At 42.3% G+C, this 19,967-nt stretch overlaps 1 protein-coding gene across 3 annotated transcripts in view; it reads left to right on the plus strand.

Annotated features, from left to right (window-relative positions):
- Rgl1 (ral guanine nucleotide dissociation stimulator like 1) overlaps positions 1-19,967 on the plus strand; it is a 253,143-nt gene that overhangs the window by 91,450 nt on the left and 141,726 nt on the right. For 2 of the 3 annotated variants that reach the window (XM_027417374.2, XM_035445701.1), the window contains exon 2: positions 10,252-10,415. In XM_027417374.2, coding sequence (XP_027273175.1) covers positions 10,284-10,415 — 132 coding nt within the window. In that variant the 5' untranslated portion in view covers positions 10,252-10,283. Of the gene's footprint in view, positions 1-10,251; positions 10,416-19,967 lie in introns of those variants that run through there. The other variant, XM_027417375.1, reaches the window with a different exon arrangement.

A 19,967-nucleotide genomic window follows, 5' to 3' on the forward strand; every position in this document is an offset into this window, starting at 1 on the left:
CACAGACATGCCTCGAGGTATGTCTCCTTGGCAAGTGAAAACCCAGTCGAGCTGACGGTGGAGATGAACCGTCACAATCCCGGAAGGATTAAGGAGGGACCAGCAACAGAAAGAGAAAAGAAACTGCAACCTATGAAATGAAATAGTGCCGAGGAACGCAACAGTCCTTCCCTTCAGACAGACGCTGGAATGCATTTCATGTGCACGGTGAAACAAAAACCCCACATTCCACTCACTTCTCATTTGCTGGTATAGAAAGTGAGGCATTTCACAGTTTGGTTATCAAATACTGTATGTCTGTGGAAAATGGGCAGATAAAATGGGCCAATTAGACCAGGGCAACATCTGTCCAAGCCCTTACCCTTAGTGAAAGCATAATCCAGGATTAAACCAGAGGTCCTGCAGATGTACACCAATCATTTAATGCAGCTTTTGAGAGGACTGTGCTGGCTGGCTGGTGCTGCACTGAAGGCTGATGAGAAGTCCAGGCATGGTCCTGCTGGGAATGTGTGCAGCTTTAAAGAAAAGTTAAATTCTTATTCAATATCTATTTAATGTATTCCAGCAAACCTCCCCACCCTAGGCAGAGTTGAAGACACTCCTGACTCTTCCTATATAAAGTGGTTTTCCAAACATATTTTGACAATCTGTTTAAAATTTGAGGACAAAATTTAGTTTGGGGTTGTTTCATTTAGGCTTAAAGAGTTTTTGTTGTTGTCTCTCACTTCAAAATAATGTATTTCATCTTTAATAGATTGTAGAGATCAAAGTTTGAAAGTGTCTCCACCCAGCATGCATAAGAACATTGGGTACATTCCCCACACACAGTACAGTGCATTCACATAGAGCTTGAAGAAAGAGGAAAGAAAAGCATGTAGGAAGAAAAAAACTTCAATGTTAATTTTTAAAGGTTTATCTATTTTATTTTATGTGTGTGGATGTTTTGCCTGTACAAATGTCTGTGCATCATGTGTGTGCCTGGTGCCCCTGCAGGCCAAAACAGTGAGTGTGCATCAGTTCTCCCGGAATTGGAGTTACAGGCAGATGTAAACGCCATGTGAATGCTAGGAACCGAACCAGGTCCTCTAGAAGAGCAGTCAGTGTTTGTAACCACTGAGCCATCTTAGTACAGTATTCTTAGTACAGTTCACTAAAAGACAAATAAATGAGAGTCTCATTAAAGAGATTGCATTCTTTTCTAATATATGCAGAGCACACTTCACATCACGATACAGCATTTTGTGATGAAAACATCACAATATGATATATGGCAAGTTTATAATTTTAAAAATGTAAAACAAGGCAATTCTGTTAAGCTATGGCCTTGGTGAGATGGTTCAGTAGGTAAAATGCTTCCACACAAGCTTGATGACCTGATCTCAGTTCCTGGAACACCTTGGGGGAGGAGGAAACAGACTCCTCAAAGAAACTTGTCTTCTGATTCTAAAGCCACAGTGTGGCACATATGTGTGTGTGCGCACACACACACACACACACACACACACACACACACACACACACACAGAGAGAGAGAGAGAGAGAGAGAGAGAGAGAGAGAGAGAGAGAGAGAGAGAGACCAGGATCATAGATATTTATTGCCAATGCCATACCTGGTGTTTTAGGTTGGTGCTAAGAATCTGAACTCAAGTCCATATGCTTTTGTGGAAAATAGGTACTGAGCATTTCCTCAGCCCCACATTTGAACTCTTACTTACCCCCCTCCCAAAAGAAATCCACCTCTGAATATTTTAAAGACTTGATTCCTGGGAACTCAGGTTTTGTTTTAACATTTTTAAAAAATTTAATGTGTGTTTGTGCATGTGTGTGTAGTTATTTAGTGGTGTGGTGTGTGTGTGTGTGTGTGTGTGTGTATCCGAGGACACCTTGCCAAAGTTAGTTCTTTCCTTCCACTATGTGTGTTCCAGGGCTCAAATTCAGGTCATTGGTCTTGGCAGCAAGTCTCTTTACCCACTGAGACATCTTGCCAGCTTGGAGCTGAGAGTTTTGAGATCTGCATGACACAATTATGTGAGTGGCATATTCTGTGAGGAGAGGTATGGAAGGGGGAGGCAAAGCTCCGGGGCTGACACAAGAAAACGGGGGCTTTCTGCTTAGGCTCTCTTGCTGCTGAGGTAACACTTGTGAGGTAGCCCAGTGTCTGTGTGGTGGTCATGTGGTTAATGCCACTGTCAGAACTTTGAGACCTAAGAAGGATGGCTCTCACTTCAACATGGCAGGAAAAGCCTGCCCTGTTGAACTGTGCCTGCCACCCTAAGGATTCTTGCCTTTTGCCTTCATTCAACCCGTTAAAGTTACAGAATTGTGAAACATTGGTGTCTGGGACACTTATGTGATTGACAGCTCTGTCTCATTTTAAGCTTTCAGGCACGTAATAGCTGATCTTTAGATCATGTCAGGCTATAACCATACCGTCCTGTCCCCCAGAATCCCCCTTAACTACAACGCTGAAGGGTTCTTTGTGATCTTAGCCTCAGTTGTGCTTCAGTGTCCTCTTCCTCCCAGCCTCCATGTCTGTCTTTGTGGATGTGTTGCCAGATTGGCCCACTGACTGGAGACCAGGAAGGGAGCCCTACTGTTTCCTGGGGTTGGCAGTGAGCTCAGCAGGAATTGCTGAGCACAGCAGCCCTTCTCTGGGGTGGTTCACACGGGTGTTCAGTCTGAATGTTTCTTTTCTCTTTCTTTCTTTCTTTTTCTTTCTTTCTTTCTTTTCTTTCTTTTCTTTTTTTTTAATCAAGAAGTTCTGCCAAATACTATCAGTGCTCAGAGAAAATATACAAATTCTGAAGTCCAATGTGATCCACTTTTAGAAATTCTCAGCTTGAGAGTGCTGGAGAGATGGCTTGCAGTTAAGAGCACTTTTTGTTCTTGCTAAGAACCAGGTTGGTCCCCATCACCCATGTGGCAGCTCATAACTGTCAGTAACTACAGTTCTAGGGGAAATTCAGCACCCTCTTCTGGTTCCCACAGGTACTTCACACATGTGTTACATAGCTGTATATTGAGGCAAACATCCATACACATAAAATTAAAATGAACATTTTTAAAAAATTAAGTTGAATCAAATAGGAATCCTTACACTTTAAAATTTTTATGCATTTAACTGGAGACAGTTGCTCTTAGAGTTGGTTCTAAGTTCATAGACTCTGTTGTGCAATCTTACTCAATCTACAGTGAGACCTTTATGTAATGAAAATTCCTTTGAAAATGGTTTCCCAATGATTGACATTTATTCCAAAATTCACCATGATGGCAGCTGCTTAATCCTTTATTCTAGTGAAGTGCTTTTAATTAAAAACAAGTGTCTCCAAAGGGTGCTGGCTGTTTTTAAGACATTGAAGCAGTCTATTAAGTTGATGCCCAGTCTTGTTCTTGATGAGCTGGCAGTCTGACGGTGGAGGTCAGAGTATGTTGTGGAGAGATAGGCAAGCTGAAAGCTGTCTACAGAATGTAGGCAAACTACCCTACTGAGGGCAGAAATGCAGTTGACATTTCAAAAAGGAAGATCTTGTGTGGCTCTGCTGCTGCCATGCCTCCTAACTGACATACCCATCATGTCACGTCAAATGCAACTGGCTCTTTAACATTGCTCTTCAATGACATGTTCCTTGTTTTACTTCTGGATCGTGAATGCACAGTGTGGGAGTAAGAACAATATATAAGTGATGAGCCAAATCCCAGTATAAATCTTTATTTATATTTAGCAATATAAATTCTGTAGCAATATGAATCTTTCAACTAATATAGAATAATGATTCATATTAGTTTTGATTCCACCTTTGGAGGAGGTGAGTACATTATTTTGTAAGTCAGAGGTATAAGCCCCTTGAGCCACAGGAGTGGCCAGGCCCCTCCTACAAGGCCCTCTAACTGCCAGGTTGTACCCACAGACTGTACTCTAACTGCCCTAACCGGTGGACCATGCCCCCATCCTACAGATTAAAAAGCCCAATCTTTCTGGACATGAAATCCCACCAATCTCCACCCTGGAAAGCTCCACCCTCAACCCCAAGAAACTCTATATAAGCCCCGTATCCTGTTCAATTCTCTGCTGTTTCTCGCTTGAGCAGAGGCAGCCACCCTCCTGGTTTTTCCCCTCCCAATAAATCTCTTGTGCGATGTGTATAAGGATTCAGGCATTATGCTGGCCTGCTCCTGTCACCTGGCAGAATGCACCCAGGCAGTCATTCCCTGGTCAGCCCAGGGTTCCATGGAGTCTGCAGGCAGGTGCAAAGGACCTTTAAAAGAAAGACTCCGCCCACTTATCGGGCTTTTTGCCTGCTCATCTCTCTCTGCTCTCTTCTCTTTCCTGCTCTTCTCTTTCCACTCTCTCTTTCCCGCTCTCCTCTCTTTCCTGCTGTTGCACTGGGGCAGACGGGACTTTTCCTGTCTCCCTCTTCTCTCCTGTCCTCTTTCTCTCTGTCTCTGTGTCTCTTTACCTCTTTTCTCTTCCCTTCCCCCTTCCATCTCTGTTCCTGGTTGGCCAACACCTACCCCTCCCTTTGCTCCCTTTCCCAATAAACTCCATGTGGGTTTTTTGAGTTTTGTGGTTCGTGTTTCATCGCCCGAAGCTGCAGCAAAACAACAACAGAGGCTGTTCCTGATGGATGGGAGAGCTGGAGATAGTAGAAGATAAAGAGAAACAAACCCAGCTTTCTGGACAGGACCCCAGCTCATCAGGAAGAAGGATGGGGAGGAAAGGGTAGGAGGGTGGAGATGACACAAGACGAATAGTCACAGAAGAGAGTGGAACAAGCTGGATGTGCCAGCCGCTTTCAAGATTGATTTGTAGTCGAATCTGAAAACAAAAAAGATTTCCTCATGCAGAAGCAAAGAACTTATGTATATATGAGACACAAAGAAAAACTCGTATATTATTAATACATGTTATGGAATCCACAAGAGGCAGAAACGAAGCCCGACTCTGACAGAGGGAGATGAGAACCACCAGAGTATCCCAGAAGGCTCTGGATGTGGAACACTCCCTTTCCCTTCCAAAAACATTGAAAGAAAAGAGGGAGGAGAAAAAAGGAGATAATTGACAAAGGATGTTTCATGCCCTGGTTATCACCCCAGGAAGAAAGTCAAATTCAATAAACGTGGACTGATTTGTCAAAGTTTAGCATGGAGTTAATAATACAGATAGAGATTTATGAGTGCAGTCAGGCCCTAGAACTTACCTTAAAGCTATATTTCAAGAAGGTTATCTTTCTATGGTAGTCACAGATAATTTTTATCAAATGACAAGGATACTAATAATAGCAATTTTTTGTGTGTCTTTGGGTTGCTACTCGATATTTATGTCTCTTAAGATGAACTCCTTCTCATTGACTTCTGTGCTTAACAGTCATCTGGGGATGATGCCTTTAACTCCAGACCTTTATTATAGAAAATGTGATCTCTGGTTAATAATTATTTTTGAAGGAAAAGAAACAATAGATGATTAAAATTTTATGTATGGCGAATGGACTTTGGGAGCCCATTCTCCATAGAGGTATACTCTCTCAGCCTAGACACACAGGGGGAGGGAACCTTGATGATCCCCCATGGAAGGCTTCGCCCTCCCTGGGGAGCAGAGGGAGGATGGGATTGGGGGGGGTCTTGGTGGGGGACATGGGAGAGGGAACTGGGATTGATATGTAAAATAAGATAGTTTCTAATTTAAATTTTAAAAATCTAAAAAAAGATTTTATGTATGGATGGTGTATTTATTAGCATAGTGTTAGGAATATTTTTGAAAGACTATAGAGGGACTTGAGGGAAGGTTCAGAGGGTGAAGGGCTTGCTGAGTGAGCCTGTGGGCTAGATTTGGTCTCCAGTACCCATGGACATGTTGGGTGGCCATGGTGGAGACAGGAAGCCCTGGCAATCTGGCTAGCTAGACTATCTCAATCAGTGAACTGTGGGTAGAGGTAAGAGTCTCTACCTCAGTAATTCTCAACCTGTGTGTCATGACCCCTTGGGGAGGGGCCGAGTATCAGATACCTTGCATATCAGATATTTACATTATGATTCATAGTAGTAGCAAAATTACAGTTCTGATGTAGCAATGAATACTTTCGTGGTTGGGGGTCATCACAACATGAGGAGCTATATTAAAGGATCTCTGAATTAGGAAGGATGAGAACCACGGCTCTACCTCAGTAAGTAACACGGAACACAGTAGAGGGAGATGCACAACGTCATTCTCTGGGCTCTACATGCATGTGTGCACACAGGTGCACATGCACACATGTCCACACGCCACAGACTCGCGCACAACACATATAAAAATATGCAGATACTAAAAGTACAAAGTTCAAATATAAGAAATACCCCTTTACAAGGAAATGCGTCTTTCTCTCTAGCAACAATCATATTTTAAAGTTAGTCGTCTTACCAGTTTTAAACTGCTATTAGTTTCTTCAGTTGACACATTTTGATTAGACTCATCTTTAGAAAACCCTAATTTAAAAACCCAAACTGAGAGGCTGCAGTGGAGGTGTCAGAATTGCAGGACTTGAAGTCAAGGTGACCTTGGAAGCCCATATGTAACTTGTGACGCGGGGGAGGGGCCGGGGGCGGGGGGGGATCCTTTGTCTGTGTCATCTGGGAGCATCTTTCTTCCACTCCATTACACTCATCTTTCCTGTTTTAATTTTACTCCCCTGCTTCCTGCAGCAGAGACAGCAGGAAATTTTTCTCAAGACATTTTATTTTTTTAATGTCTAAGAGAAAAAAATCTTTCTATGTTCTCTGATTACACATTGGCCTTTTAAAAAACATTCTTAACCACCCCCCCCCCAGCCTAGTTCCAATTTATGACTGCTCTGACCATCCAGGAGTTTCATAACATGATTGTTTGGGGTACGGGCTATTTTAGGAAAACAGCTTTTCAGATTTTACCAGGTTTATGATATTTTGTACTCATTCATAACCAGAAAAGAAGATTTCTATTGAGCTTTACAATGATCCCATCATGTATGTGGTGCTATTGAGTGGACCATGTCTGTGGTATCTATATGGAGGGTGCTTTGTAACCTTTGACCCTATGTTTTAAGAAAGAGGGCAGCGCATCCCTCTAAGGTGTGACACATGGGAGGAGGGCCACAATATCTCCTGTTTTCAGTTTGAAAAAATTGGCTACCATGTAAACTTCTAGCTGGCTTTTAGGAGAACCAATATTCGACTTTTAACTCATTAATTATTGAAAGAAAACCTTAAGTTTGAAAATAAGAAGTATAAAATACTTTATACTGGAAAAGGAATATGCAAGTCAGTGGCTGTATAATTTGGGGGTGGGGCAGTCAAGACTCAGCAAAACATATGGGATTCCTCAGATCAAGGGGCCCCATGTGACTAAGCAGAGACTGTCTGTCACACACTTGTGAAGCCTACCTCGATCAAAACTTCAGACAGTAGAATTTCCCTCTCCATCTAGCCTGCTCTTACCTATGTACTACTCAAGTGTGAGCCTCTCTCTAGGGGGTGCTGTTGTGTCAGAGAGAACCTGACGTCAGCCCTGGTGAGCATGAAGGGGCACCGGAAGAAGGGTACTCCACTAGGGATGAGAGGGGATGGAGAGAGGGGCTTTCAGAAGTGATGAGAGAGTAGGAGAGGGGATGGGGGCAGTGCCTTCCATTGGAGGTGGGGTTGTGTGGGGGCATGAACTCATAGTAGTGTAATACAGTTACTTAGTCCCTCTGAATCTCACATTTCACCATGGCAAAATGGTAGCAACCACTTTGTAAGGTTATTGTGTGGATGAGAACTCAAAGGGGAAAACATGCAGTGGCTGGTACCTAGTGTCATTTTTTTTTTCTTAATGAGTAGAAAATGAGGATGGGTGGAAGAGAACTCCAGAGTCAGGGGTGGGATGGCAGGTGGAGAATCTCCAAAGCTTGCAGAGACTTGTAAGAGCTGGCTGCCTCTCTGTGACCCTCCTCAGCCGCTGGGTGCTTTGGGACTGTTGCCAGTGCAGAAATGCATCTTTTCCCCCAGACAGGGCAAGGAGCAGTCTATGGGAAGTCAGTTCACAGTTGAGTTCAGTCCCAGCACTGAAAATGGGCCAACTTTCACCCACACGGTAAAGAGAGAGCAGCTGTGGGCAGGCAGCAGAGGCGTGCTGTGGGGTCGCTGGGTTGCAGTGTGCTTACAGATGTACAGTGTTTGTTCTGAGATTTTGTGATTTGTGGAGATTATCCAGTTACATCTCCAGGGCGTGTGGAGAGTGCAGCCAAAGCCATCTTAAGCAGTTTCCTCACTTTGTTTTGATTTATTATTTGTTGTTTACAGTACTATCTCCAGTAACAACAATGGAATTTCCTTCCCCACTAATCTGGTCTATTTCCATTTTGCCTGTTTATTTTTAATTTCCTTTTTCTTGGCTTGAAACCTCCCCATGACTCTGCCTTGTTTATTTCCTTGCATGTGTCAGCGTCATTTGTCAGTGTGTCCTCTCAGAGGAACTTTGTCCACTCTGAATTGTGTGGGTTGGATTTTCCTGATTCCAGTCGTGAGCTTGTGATGTGCTCCATGTTTCTACATACTATATGATGGCCTGGGCCATCATTATACCCATGACTGCTCTTGCAAGTGGACATCTTTGCTGTCTATGGCTCCCAGATGGAGCCTGTGAAGCCCTAAGGCAAGAAAGAGCTCCTCTTGTAGTGAGACTTGTCTCTGTTTCTCTGATGTCACCCTGGCCCTCCCTGTCTTCATTTTCCATCTACTCTTATTTGGCAGCAGGTTACATGAGCATAAGGCTCAACTCCCTGAAGCTAGAGCCATAAAATCCAGTGTTGTTAATTAATGATCAATTCCATCTTGCAATAGTAGCCCCTTGGAATGCATGCTGAATCTACATCTGTTCTCATGTAATGAAGAACTTAGCCCACCAAGCCAATGAGGCTTAAGGAGGATATAACTTGCTTTTATTACTTGTTATGTGAATCAGAAAATTGCTGCTTCTTTTTTATTTCTGGATTGTCATGAGTTACTAAATTATTGGTTTGACTTTCATTTAACATTTACTTACACTTGCTTTGGATAGGATACCTCTCTAGGCTCAGGATACTTAAGGGACTTGAAGGTAGAAAAGGAGTTGAAAGCAAGTAAACATGATGAAGTCATATGAGTGTCCTCAGTACACAGAGAGGGTCACCTTTAAATCTCTTGGGCTGTGAACTAGAGCAAAAAGATCACAAACAAGAATTAAAATGGCTGGATGTCTTTGGGATCCATATGTGTTTCTTCTTCCTTCTCCTCCTCCTCCTCCTTCTTGTTTTTGTTTGTTTGTTTTGTTTTTGTTTTTTTCTGGCCTTGCCCCCACCTCCACCCCCACCTCTGAGTACCCGGATTAAAGGCATCTGCCACCACTGCCCAGTCCCGTTTGTGTTTTCAGATGGCTGAAGTAGTCTATGGCCTAGGTGGTGCATGCTCAGGAGTTGAAAGGAGTCAGACAGCAAGGGCCTTAGCTGCCGTGTGAAGGAATTCACATTTTATTCTCCAAGAAAATTTTCAGTAAGCAGAATATCATGAACACATAAGTTTGGTTTTTTTTAATTACCCTAAGAAGAGTGTATTTGAGTGAATGAAAGCAATGAGGTTCCTTAGGACAGCCTGACTCAGAAGCAGGTTGTGATGAGAATCTGACAAGAGCTGAAGGAGACCTTCTAGAGTCAGGATCCATTGAAAAACTTTGTTTGACTCCAGCAGTGAACCCCAAGCCTAAGAAGACAAGTTAAACACAGATGAGACTCTCCTGTCTACTGCTTCTTCCACTGTAGGGGCATCTTCCACGGTCTCCTGCTTCCACTGGAGGCATTGCTGTTTTACTTATTGGTGCTTGGGCTCTAATCCAGACCTAGTGCATGGTAGGTGTGTGCTCAGCCACCCCCAGTCCTCCATCACAGTTTGGAAATATCCTTCTGGTGGCCTTTCACATGTTATATTGTATTAACCATGCTAGTAAAGATTGTTTACAACTTTTCTGCTCTGGAGCATAAGATCTTAGAGATTTGAGGACAAAACTCCTGAATTTTGTGTGTGCCTAGCACAGAGCTTTGCATGCACAGCTGCCTAGGGTGTTTGTGAGGAGAACAACTCCCAGTGCTTATTGAATAAGGGTTATGTCTGTAATAATAATGTCTTCAATGGTTTCACTGTTCAGAAATCAAGCACAGTAATTTGCTTTCATATCTTTTCAAATATTATTTTTATTTTAATCTGGATTGTATTTCATTCTTCCACCAGATCCGTAATGCCTCCTGCTTGCTTCTTTCAAGATGGATGGGAAATCTGTGGGAGAGCCTACTCAACTGGTGTCTAAAGTCAAACTTTCCACAAAAGTAGAAAACACAGGACACTGGCTGGTGGAGGATCACGCTCAAATATGGGAAGTTTTAAAGACAGAGGAGGTAAGATAATGCTAAATGCCAGAGCTGGTGCAATGATGGATTTGCTCATACCTGAGACTAGAAAATTCCTGGGGTAGTTGACACCCCAGGCTAGCTTGGAAGTCTATTCAGGGACCACAGGCACAGCTAAGACTGGAGAACAGCAAGCCAGAGATACGTCCCTTGGGCATTATTGATGACACAGTGAATCAGATAAAGGTGGTAACAGTGCTAACAGCCAAAGCATAAAATCCTAACTTGGGCTCATATCTGTGTTACCTGCCCTGTGGTCTCAGATACCCCCTGGTATAGATGAAGACATTTTCCTTCCTATCTTCTCTCCCAGCATTGCTGTGAGAGATTGCTGTGATTTTCTTCCTTCTTATGCCTTTTATTGAAATCTCAACAAATGCTAGTATTGTGTGTGTGTGGGGGGGGTTGTTGTGTGTATGTGTTTGTGTATGTGTTTGTGTATGTGTGTTGTGTGTTTGTATGTGTATATGTGTCTATGTTTGTATGTGTTTATGTATATGTTTGTGTGTATATATTGTATGTAGAAGATAGGAAGGGGGAAAAACCATTCATATAGTGGAAATGATACATTTGGCTTTTATTTTTGTGATGTGTTTGATATACCTCATAAATAATGATGAGGTCCCGAAGAAGCCCTTCCCAGAGGCATAACTGACTGAGAGGCTGTAACAAGAAGATTAAAAACCAGGATGGAGTTGATAACTCAAGCTTGTGTAGTCACGAACTAGCCAGGTGGCACTAATCCCAGTCACCCCACCCTACCACAGATGTGGGCAGTCTGCACTGGGTACTCAGTATGACTCACAGAATACCCTTGAGACACAGTAGGCAATGATGTGACTGTGACAAGTGGCCTTCTCCTCTCTATGTGTCTATGACGATCCCACATTAGACCCCTAACTTTGGATTATACCTTTCTCTGCTTGAAATACTCCTATCTTCTATCCTGTGCACCCTTTAACTCCTCTCCAACACCTTGTAACTCCATTGAGCCTATTCACCTGCTGCAGCGTGCCTTAGCTGGATATGCTTTCTCTTTCTCATGAATAGAGAAGCAATGAACATGGATGAGCAAGTGTCTCTGTGGTAGAATGAAGTGTCCTTTGGGGATATGCCCAAGAGTAGTGTGATGGCTATTCTTGGTTGTCAATTTAACTATACCTGGAATTAACTGTAATCCAGAAATGTCTGGGCACACCTGCAAGGGATTTTTTTTGCTTGTTTAAAATGGGTGGATCCACTTCTAGTCTGGACTTCTGAGGTGGGAAGATACACCTTTGATCTGGATTTTGAGGCAAGAAGATAAACTTTTTAAAACTTTATTATTTATTCTCTGTGTCTTTCACATCAGGCATCTTTATCCTGTTCCTTCATATCTACCCTCTGCCCTTGCAAACCCCCTTCCAAAATAGAATAAAATAAAATTTAAGAGAAATAAAAAAGAAAAAAAATCAATCAACCTCGTCATGGAAGCTGCCATGTGACACAGTGAATCATGCAGTAAACCCTTTTGTCCATATTCCTTTACTTGAAAGTATTCATTGCAAAGAATCATTGATTTTGTTTGAGGCCTCTGGTCTCTGCTACACTATTGATATTGGGCCCTCACTGGGCCTCCTCTTGGAGATCCTGTTGTTGTCCTGTGACATGGAGATCCTGCAGCTTTGGATCTACAGCTGGCCCCTTCACATGCTCCAGCAAATCACAGATGGGATGGATGTTGGGGTGGGCCAACTCTTGGTTCTGGGCCTGGGTTGTTGCAGGGTTGATCAGCCCACCAGGTCTCTTTTGTCCACAACACCAGGCTGAGCTCTCCAGCATTGCCCTGGCTAGTTTAACCCTTGCAGTGATGAGCAAGGGGCAGGGCCTGTTCTCCTGCTTTCAAGTTCACAGGGGTCAGCTCTCCCATACCTACACCATCAGGGGCAGCTCTCCTGTGTTGCCCAGCCAAAGTGAAGTTCTGCAACTAGGGAGGAGCAGGGACAGCTCTCCTACTTATGACTTCAGGGACATGTCTCCCACCTGCCACAGGTGGCAAGAGGTGGGGGGCATCTCTCCCCCACTCACACCACCATATGACAGATGAGGGGTGGGGCCAGATACCCCATGCTCCAGCATCTGGGTCAGTAGGGTCAGCTCTACTGTGCTGTCCAGGCAAGGTGGAGGACCCACTTTCCCAAGTGTTACAGCCAGTAAAGGGAAGGGTTAGCTCCCTCACAAGCTGGAGGTGGTAGGGGGCGAGGGGGGAAGGCATCTTTCCCTTACCCCTTATTACACCCACAGATGAGGGTGGTGAATGTAGGGGATGTGGTCCACACCTTCCTCTGGTGTGCATATGGAAGAAGGAAGCTTTGGCTCTTTGCCTGCTTGCTCTTGCCTTGCTAGCAAGTCCATTGCTTCATTGGTATTATAGCCTACTTCAGGATTCCAGCCTCTACCGAAGACCAGCTGACCATACAGACAAGCCATTCTGATTGGTGTGAGTTGAAATCTCAAAGTAGTTTTGATTTGCATTTCCCTGATGACTAAAGATGTTGACCATTTCTTTAATGCTTTTCAGCCATTTGAGTTTCTCTTTCATGAATTTTCTATTTAGATTCATACCTCATGTTTTAGTTATTTGTTTTTTAATGTCCAGATTTTTTAGTTCTTTATGTATTCTGGATATTAGCCCTCTATAGGATGTGTAGTTGATAAAAATCTTTTTTTTTTCTTAGAGACAGGGTTTCTCTGTGGCATTGGAGGCTGTCCTGGAACTATCTCTTGTAGACCAGATTGGTCTCGAACTCACAGAGATACGCCTGCCTCTGCCTCCTGAGTGCTGGGATTAAAGGCATGTGCCACCACCGTCCAGCTGATAAAAATCTTTTTTTTAATTCTGTAAACTGGATAAAAATCTTTTTAAATTCTGTAGGCTGTTGCTTTTCTGAATGATGATGTCCTTTGTCTTACAGAAGTTTTTAAGTTCCATGAGGTCCCATTTATGAATTGTTGCTCTTAGTGTCGGTGTTAATAGCGTTCTGTGAGTCTTTTCCTGTGCCAATGAGTTCAAATCTATTTCCTACTTCCTCTTCTGTCAGGTTCAGAGTATCTGGTTTTATGTTGAGGTCTTTGATCCATTTGGACTTGAGTTTCGTGCAGGGTGATAAGTATGAATCTATTTGGATTCTTTTATACACAGCCATCCAGCTTGACCAGCCCCATTTGTTAAAGATGTTAACTTTTTTCCAGTGTGTATTTCTGAGTTTTCAATCAAAAGTCAGGTATCTGTAAAGGTGTGGGACTTACTGGTCTTCATTTCTATTCCATTGACCATCGAGTCTGCTTTTGTGTCAATACCATGCTGTTTTTATTACTATAGCTCAGTAGTACAGTTTGAGCTCAGGGACGGTGATACCTCCAGCAGTTCTCTTACCATTCTGGATTGTTTTAGCTATCCTAGGCTTTTGTGTGGAAAGCCACTTTAAAGCTAGTTCTTAGGTTGACATTTTTTCAGACTACTCAATGTGAGCATGGTGGAAATCTACAAATACGAATGTCTATAGTGGTAAATTCTTTTGTGATGGTAATCCTCTCCATCTCTACCCAGCACCGAGTTTCAAGATGCTCAGCTTTCCCTATGCTTCCCTGGAGGAGGATCACTCCCAGTTCATGAGGGAATTGAATTTTGGTATTATGCAATGGGAATTCCCCTAGAGTTTCTCCACTGAACCAGTGCTAGAATTCCAATATTGTTCTTTGCATGACTAAAGTTAATAGAACCCTGATTGGTTACACCAACACTGTACTGTAACAAACACAGTTCAAAATTTAAGAAGTTTAATACAGTAAAACTTTCTCAACCACATGTCAATCCCATTTCAACATCCGGTGAGAGTTGTGCTTTTCTCCTACATGGTGATCACGAACACAGGCTGCTTCCTTCTTCAAGCTCCTCCATCCTGTAGGGCCCAGAATCTTTCCTATTTAACTGGCAATTTGCAAAGAAAACAAAAACAAAAAAGTAAAGCAACAACAAAACAAAACAAAAGCAGTAGAAGAAATACTGAATTTTGAGTCCTTAATTCATTTTTGAGTCCTTAATTCATTTGTGCCATGCACTATATGAGTTTGTGGTTTATTGCTGAGAGAGAAGCCCCACTTGGATGTGGAGATATGGAAGGCAATGTCCGTTTGGGCAAGAACTTCGAGTGAAGTTACTGTGCTATGACAAGACAGGTACAAATGAGGTTTGGTTGACATTTAAGAAAGTTTCACAGAGAACAAGACAAAGTTTTACCTGGCTTGGCCAGTACCCTCTAATGAATGGATGTTGACCTCAGTACCCACCTTTGTGGGTTCTACTTCCACTTAGGCTTTGGCTTTGGAGAGATCTGAATTTCTTGCCAGTTTATCAAGGTATTGAGAATGATACTTTGTTTTACTTTTTTTTTTTTTTCCTGAGGCAGGTCTCTACACAGCCCTGGCTGTCCTTGAGCTTGATATGTAGACCAGGCTGGCCTTAAATTTAGAGATCCCTCTGCCTCAACTGTGCTGGAATTAAAGATATGCTTAAGATATTTTGTTTCATCTTATCAAACTTTTTTAGTGTGAGAGTCCACTAGGGAATGATCTAGAAATATGAGTTATTTTAAACTATTCTCTTAAAATTTAAAAATCTATGTTTTAAAAGTATATCTTTTAAGATGTATTATGCTTAGCAAGTATCATCTTGGTCATGTAAATTTGTGTTATTCTTTTATGTATTCAGTTAAGTACTTGGTTATATAAGTTTATACATTACTGAACTTTGTAATCATTTAAAAGTTTCATGTAGTCACCAATTAGTATCATGTATATTTGAAGCTAAATGTTTGATATTTCAGTGTAGTAATTAATCATAACTATTCCATATAATGTTCCAAAATATAAATATTGAATTTTAGATTATAAATAAAATGTATATTTAACAGAAAGTATTATAACCTTTATAGAAGATCATTTATGAAAAATATTTTTATAAGATCTCTGTAGCTTTTAGTTTTTCATTGAAGAAGGGAACAGTGGGAAGATCGCCCAGTTGTGTGATAACGATATCCATTAATTTATATGTTATCAGAACTCATTGAACTATTTGTATTTACCATTGTTACTGATTTTTTTTGACAAAATTTTGCCTTGTAATACAGAGTGTTTTGGTACTTGCTTTGTAGCCTCAGACTGGCCTCAAAGTCACAGTCTTCCCGCTTTAGCCTCCTGAGTCCTGGATTACCTGTGTGCACCACCATGCTCAGCCAAACTGTGTGTATTAACTGACACGTTTTGTTATTTGTCCATCTTAATTCCATAAGGTTTATCTTTAAAAATGGGGCATGGGAGCCGGGTGGTGGTGGCGCACTCCTTTAATCCCAGCACTCGGGAGGCAGAGGCAGGTGGATCACTGTGAGTTCGAGACCAGCCTGGTCTACAAGAGCTAGTTCCAGGACAGCCTCCAAAGCCACAGGGAAACCCTGTCTCAAAAAACCAAAAAAATAAAAAATAAAAAAAAATAAAATAGGGCATGGGATAGATGAAGAGAGTTAAACAAATGAATTGATAATTGAAGGACAGTGTGGTATTCTAAGAGCAGACAACATAACTTCATACTCTGTGGGTGTGGGTGTCAGGGAAAACAGACACCATAGCAAGCACTGCCTGAGTGCATTTTTAAGAGAAAAGTGGAAATCAGCCCAGCCAAAATACTTTTTTAGAAGGGAATCAGATTGGCTTTCCATAGGAAAAAGAGTGTTAGAATATTCTAGAATCTTGAGCAACTATGGCAGAAGAGGTGTGGCAAGAGAGAAAGCTGGGAGTGACTATGTAATGAAAAGCCTTATGCTCCTCACTCGGCAGTTTGGAAGCTATCCTGTGGCCTCTGGGGAGTCAATGAAGGGCTTTTGGCATGGTGGTAACTCGGTCTGGTTTATTTTTCAGAAAGTCTCTATTAAACCTGTGCGGAATGGCCCAGAGTGCTTCCAAGCCACTCTCGCTTACACTACCCGTTCTCTTCTCTGTCCCCACTGTGTGAGTCAATGATAAACTAGGGATTATTTGGGGCAGTTCTTTTTTTGCAAGATGGTAATTTTCTTTCCTCAAGTAGACTGTCTATCCTTGAGACTCTGCCCTTCATCTTAATTTTACTTCATGTATGAACCTCAAAACACTGGCACCCTGCTAGACTCGGATTGAAATAAATACCGAACTGACTGGTGAATTTTTTCGTGATTTAATGGTCATATGTTGTTTCTCTAAATTGTAATGTCAACCAAAATGTTGTCATTTCTGTGTATGTGGGAGAGTCATTTGATACATTTTTTGAGGTAGCACTCCGTTACAGTGACTTGGTTTATTATTATATTAGATTTTTGTGGCATTGCTGGTTGACTCTTTATTGGATTGACTTATCTGTGTTCAGTTTTTGCATGTGTGATGAGGCCTCTACACTGGGCACTGTTCTCTGTGGCTGTGGTGCAGACACATTCTGTGAAAGTGAAGTACTGACTGCACGAATGGAAACAGGACATGACCTTTCTCTCTTCATCCAGCTCAGGGACAGGGCTCCGAGTTGTCACATCACGTTCTCAGGGGAGGAAATAGTAATGTGTTCATCATGCATGCTTTGGGGATTAAATCATACTCATCTGAGGGACAGGAAGAGGGGGATCTTTTAAAAACTGGATGACAGTTTGGACAAGCAGTGGGAGTGTGTTGTGTTAAATTCTGAGGTGCCAGCTCTTTGTTGAACATAAAGGCTGGAGTTTGATGACAGAGTCTGGACTCTTCTATACAATTCTCAGGAATTCCTTTTTCTGTCTGCCAAAATTTTCATATGAGGCAAAGAGACAAAAATTTACTTGCTAGGAAGTTATTAATGCATGAAATGCTTTGAAGCCTGAGTTCTGAGATGAGTAAAGTTGACATCATCAGTAGTGAGAAATAAAATATCAAGACTGAATGAATGTCAACTGGCGTCTTTAAAGGAGAGAAGACACAATTGACTGAGTGCCTCCTTTGTATTAACAACTGTGTCTGGCAAATCAGACTCCATGGCTTTTTTGGTGGCTTTGTGTTTTGTTATGTTTTGTTTTGCTTTGTTTTGTTTTGTTTTGTAGGAGGGAGCATGAAGGTGGATGAGTAGGGAAATGGGGAGGATCTGGGAGATGTTGGGGGAGGGGAAGAATAGAATATAATCAAAATATATTGAATGAAATGCTCAAGAACAAATAAAAACATAAAAAGCTGGGCTTGGCACTTTTCTACATCAATAAATTCAAGGATCCTAGCCCCAGGAAATTTTCATTTTATTCATAAGAAATGTGAAGATTAAAGATTAAGGCACATGCCCTAAGATAGGTAGCTGGTAAATGGCAGAATAAGGTTGAAATTCAGTTTGTCTTTCTCCAATTCCGCACTTTAATTTCTTTGTGAAGCTGCCTAGAAGCTTCAGAACCTGCCTGATTCTACACTTACTTTCCCCTTCAAACCTCAGCTGGTTCTGGCTCAGGCAGCAAGCTCAGCTCTTAACAAACCAGCAGAGCTTCAGAGAGCATGGCTCTGCGGTGTCCTGTAAACAGACGTTGATGGGCCATTGAAGCTACCACCATCTCCACTCTTCACATCCTTGGCAGTCCTTGTGACTGAGTTTCTGTTTAGGTTCCCACCACATAGCATCTGTCTTGGCTAGTTTAGGCAGCTGTTAGATAGCAGCTTAGACAGCCAGCTTACAAATAAGAAGCAGTTATTTCTTATAGTTCTGGAGGTGAGAAGTTTACGACTGTGGTGTCAAACTGGTTGGATCCCAATAAGGGGCCTCTTCCAGGTAGCAGACAACTGACATTTTGCTGTGTCCCATGTAGCAGGGAAAGATGGAGAGCTCTCCAGTGTCTCCTTTACAAGACCATCCACCCTGCCCGTCCTCACATTCCAAAGGCCCTAATTCCTAATGCACATTGAGGTTAGGATTTCAATGTTCAAATGTTGTAGAACACATTCCATTATTATCAGTATCCTAGCTTTGTAAATGGTACCCTGAAACACTCAGCTCTTGGAAGTCTTGTCTTGTAACTGAACTCTGCTCCATATTGGAACATGTATGCTTCACCTATTCCCTCCATGCCTGTTCCTTCTGTGGATATTAAAGCCACCCAGAAGCATATCACACACCTTTGTTTTGTGCTTTTTTATTAGGCAGTCATTGTGGTCATAATAGGGACATGAAATGGTCATAAGAGGGTCATGAAAAACCTTGGAGGGGGGACCAGCTTGTCATGCTCACAGGAGGTAAAGCAGGCCACTCAAGGTCAGCTGGGAAGACAGTGGTATTCAGGCAGCAGTGGAGGGAAGATTTAGACCATTCCTATACTGGAATTAGAACTGTCAATCAACGCAGGACAGGAGAATAGCTTAGGACTGACTAGTGTGCAGAATTTCAGTGACCTTTGGGCTGATGTCTAGCTCCCTCTAACCAGCCTGGGATGATTAATACAGGGGATAGCATCTCTTGACTAGGTAGAAGTGGTAGTTCTGGAGAGGTTATTTAACCCATGAAGACTTGCTGTGGGCCCTTTACCTTTAGTAATTAGCCAGCTTCTCTGAGAAAGGTGCAGTCTTGCATGGCCAGGAAGAGTTTTAAAGATGTCGACACATCATAATATATAGAATATAAGTATTTACAACACAGCTCTTGAAGTATAGTTATCACTATGGGCATGCATCTGTAGTCGAGGAAGTTTCTCTGGTTCCAATATATGCACTCTATGACTTTTCCGCTTTCTCCATTGGTCCTTGTTGCCATACTCTCAACTTCTCCATGATATGTTCCATCAGTTCAAAGTAAAAGGAGACACTCGGGAAGTCAACCTTTCATTTTGTTTGACTTTACATTGATATTAGATAGTCCCTTTTTAATGATTCTTCAAGGAGGACATCCTTGACCCCTCTGGTCAGGTTAGTGACACTCCTGTGTTCTTCTTTCATCACTTGAGAAATATTTATACATTGTTGTCTCCCAAGGCAAGACCTCTTTCATATTCATCTGTATTGAGTACTATCCAGTGTCTGGTGCATAGTGGGCACCCAGTACTTACCAAATAGAGAAAATGCGTGGAGAGAATAGGAACATCACTCCACAGCCACATTGTCTGTGACCCCAGCAAATCCTTTCATCCGTGTTTTAGTTTCCCCATCTGTAAGTTGGGTATAGAGATAGACTTGCAATGAGAATAGAGTTATAGCAGGGGGATTCTTAGACCCGAATCTTACTATTGACTGCATCTCTGGGGAAGGAGTACCACTGTCCTCAGCCATTTCTGTTGCTAATGTCACAGTGCCATCAACTGGAATAGGATTATTTTGGATCACAGTTCTGGTCCAAGTTTGCAGGGCCTCATGATGGTGAGTGGCTTTCATGATGGTGAGTCCCAACAAGATTCAGGACAGTGCCTGGCAAAGGACAGAGAGTACAAACTAGTGTGTTTTTCTTCTGTTCTCTCTTTCTCTTAATCATGGAGCCTCCACTCTGAG

Source organism: Cricetulus griseus, chromosome 5 (assembly GCF_003668045.3).
Source record: "Cricetulus griseus strain 17A/GY chromosome 5, alternate assembly CriGri-PICRH-1.0, whole genome shotgun sequence".
Taxonomy (NCBI): domain Eukaryota; kingdom Metazoa; phylum Chordata; class Mammalia; order Rodentia; family Cricetidae; genus Cricetulus; species Cricetulus griseus.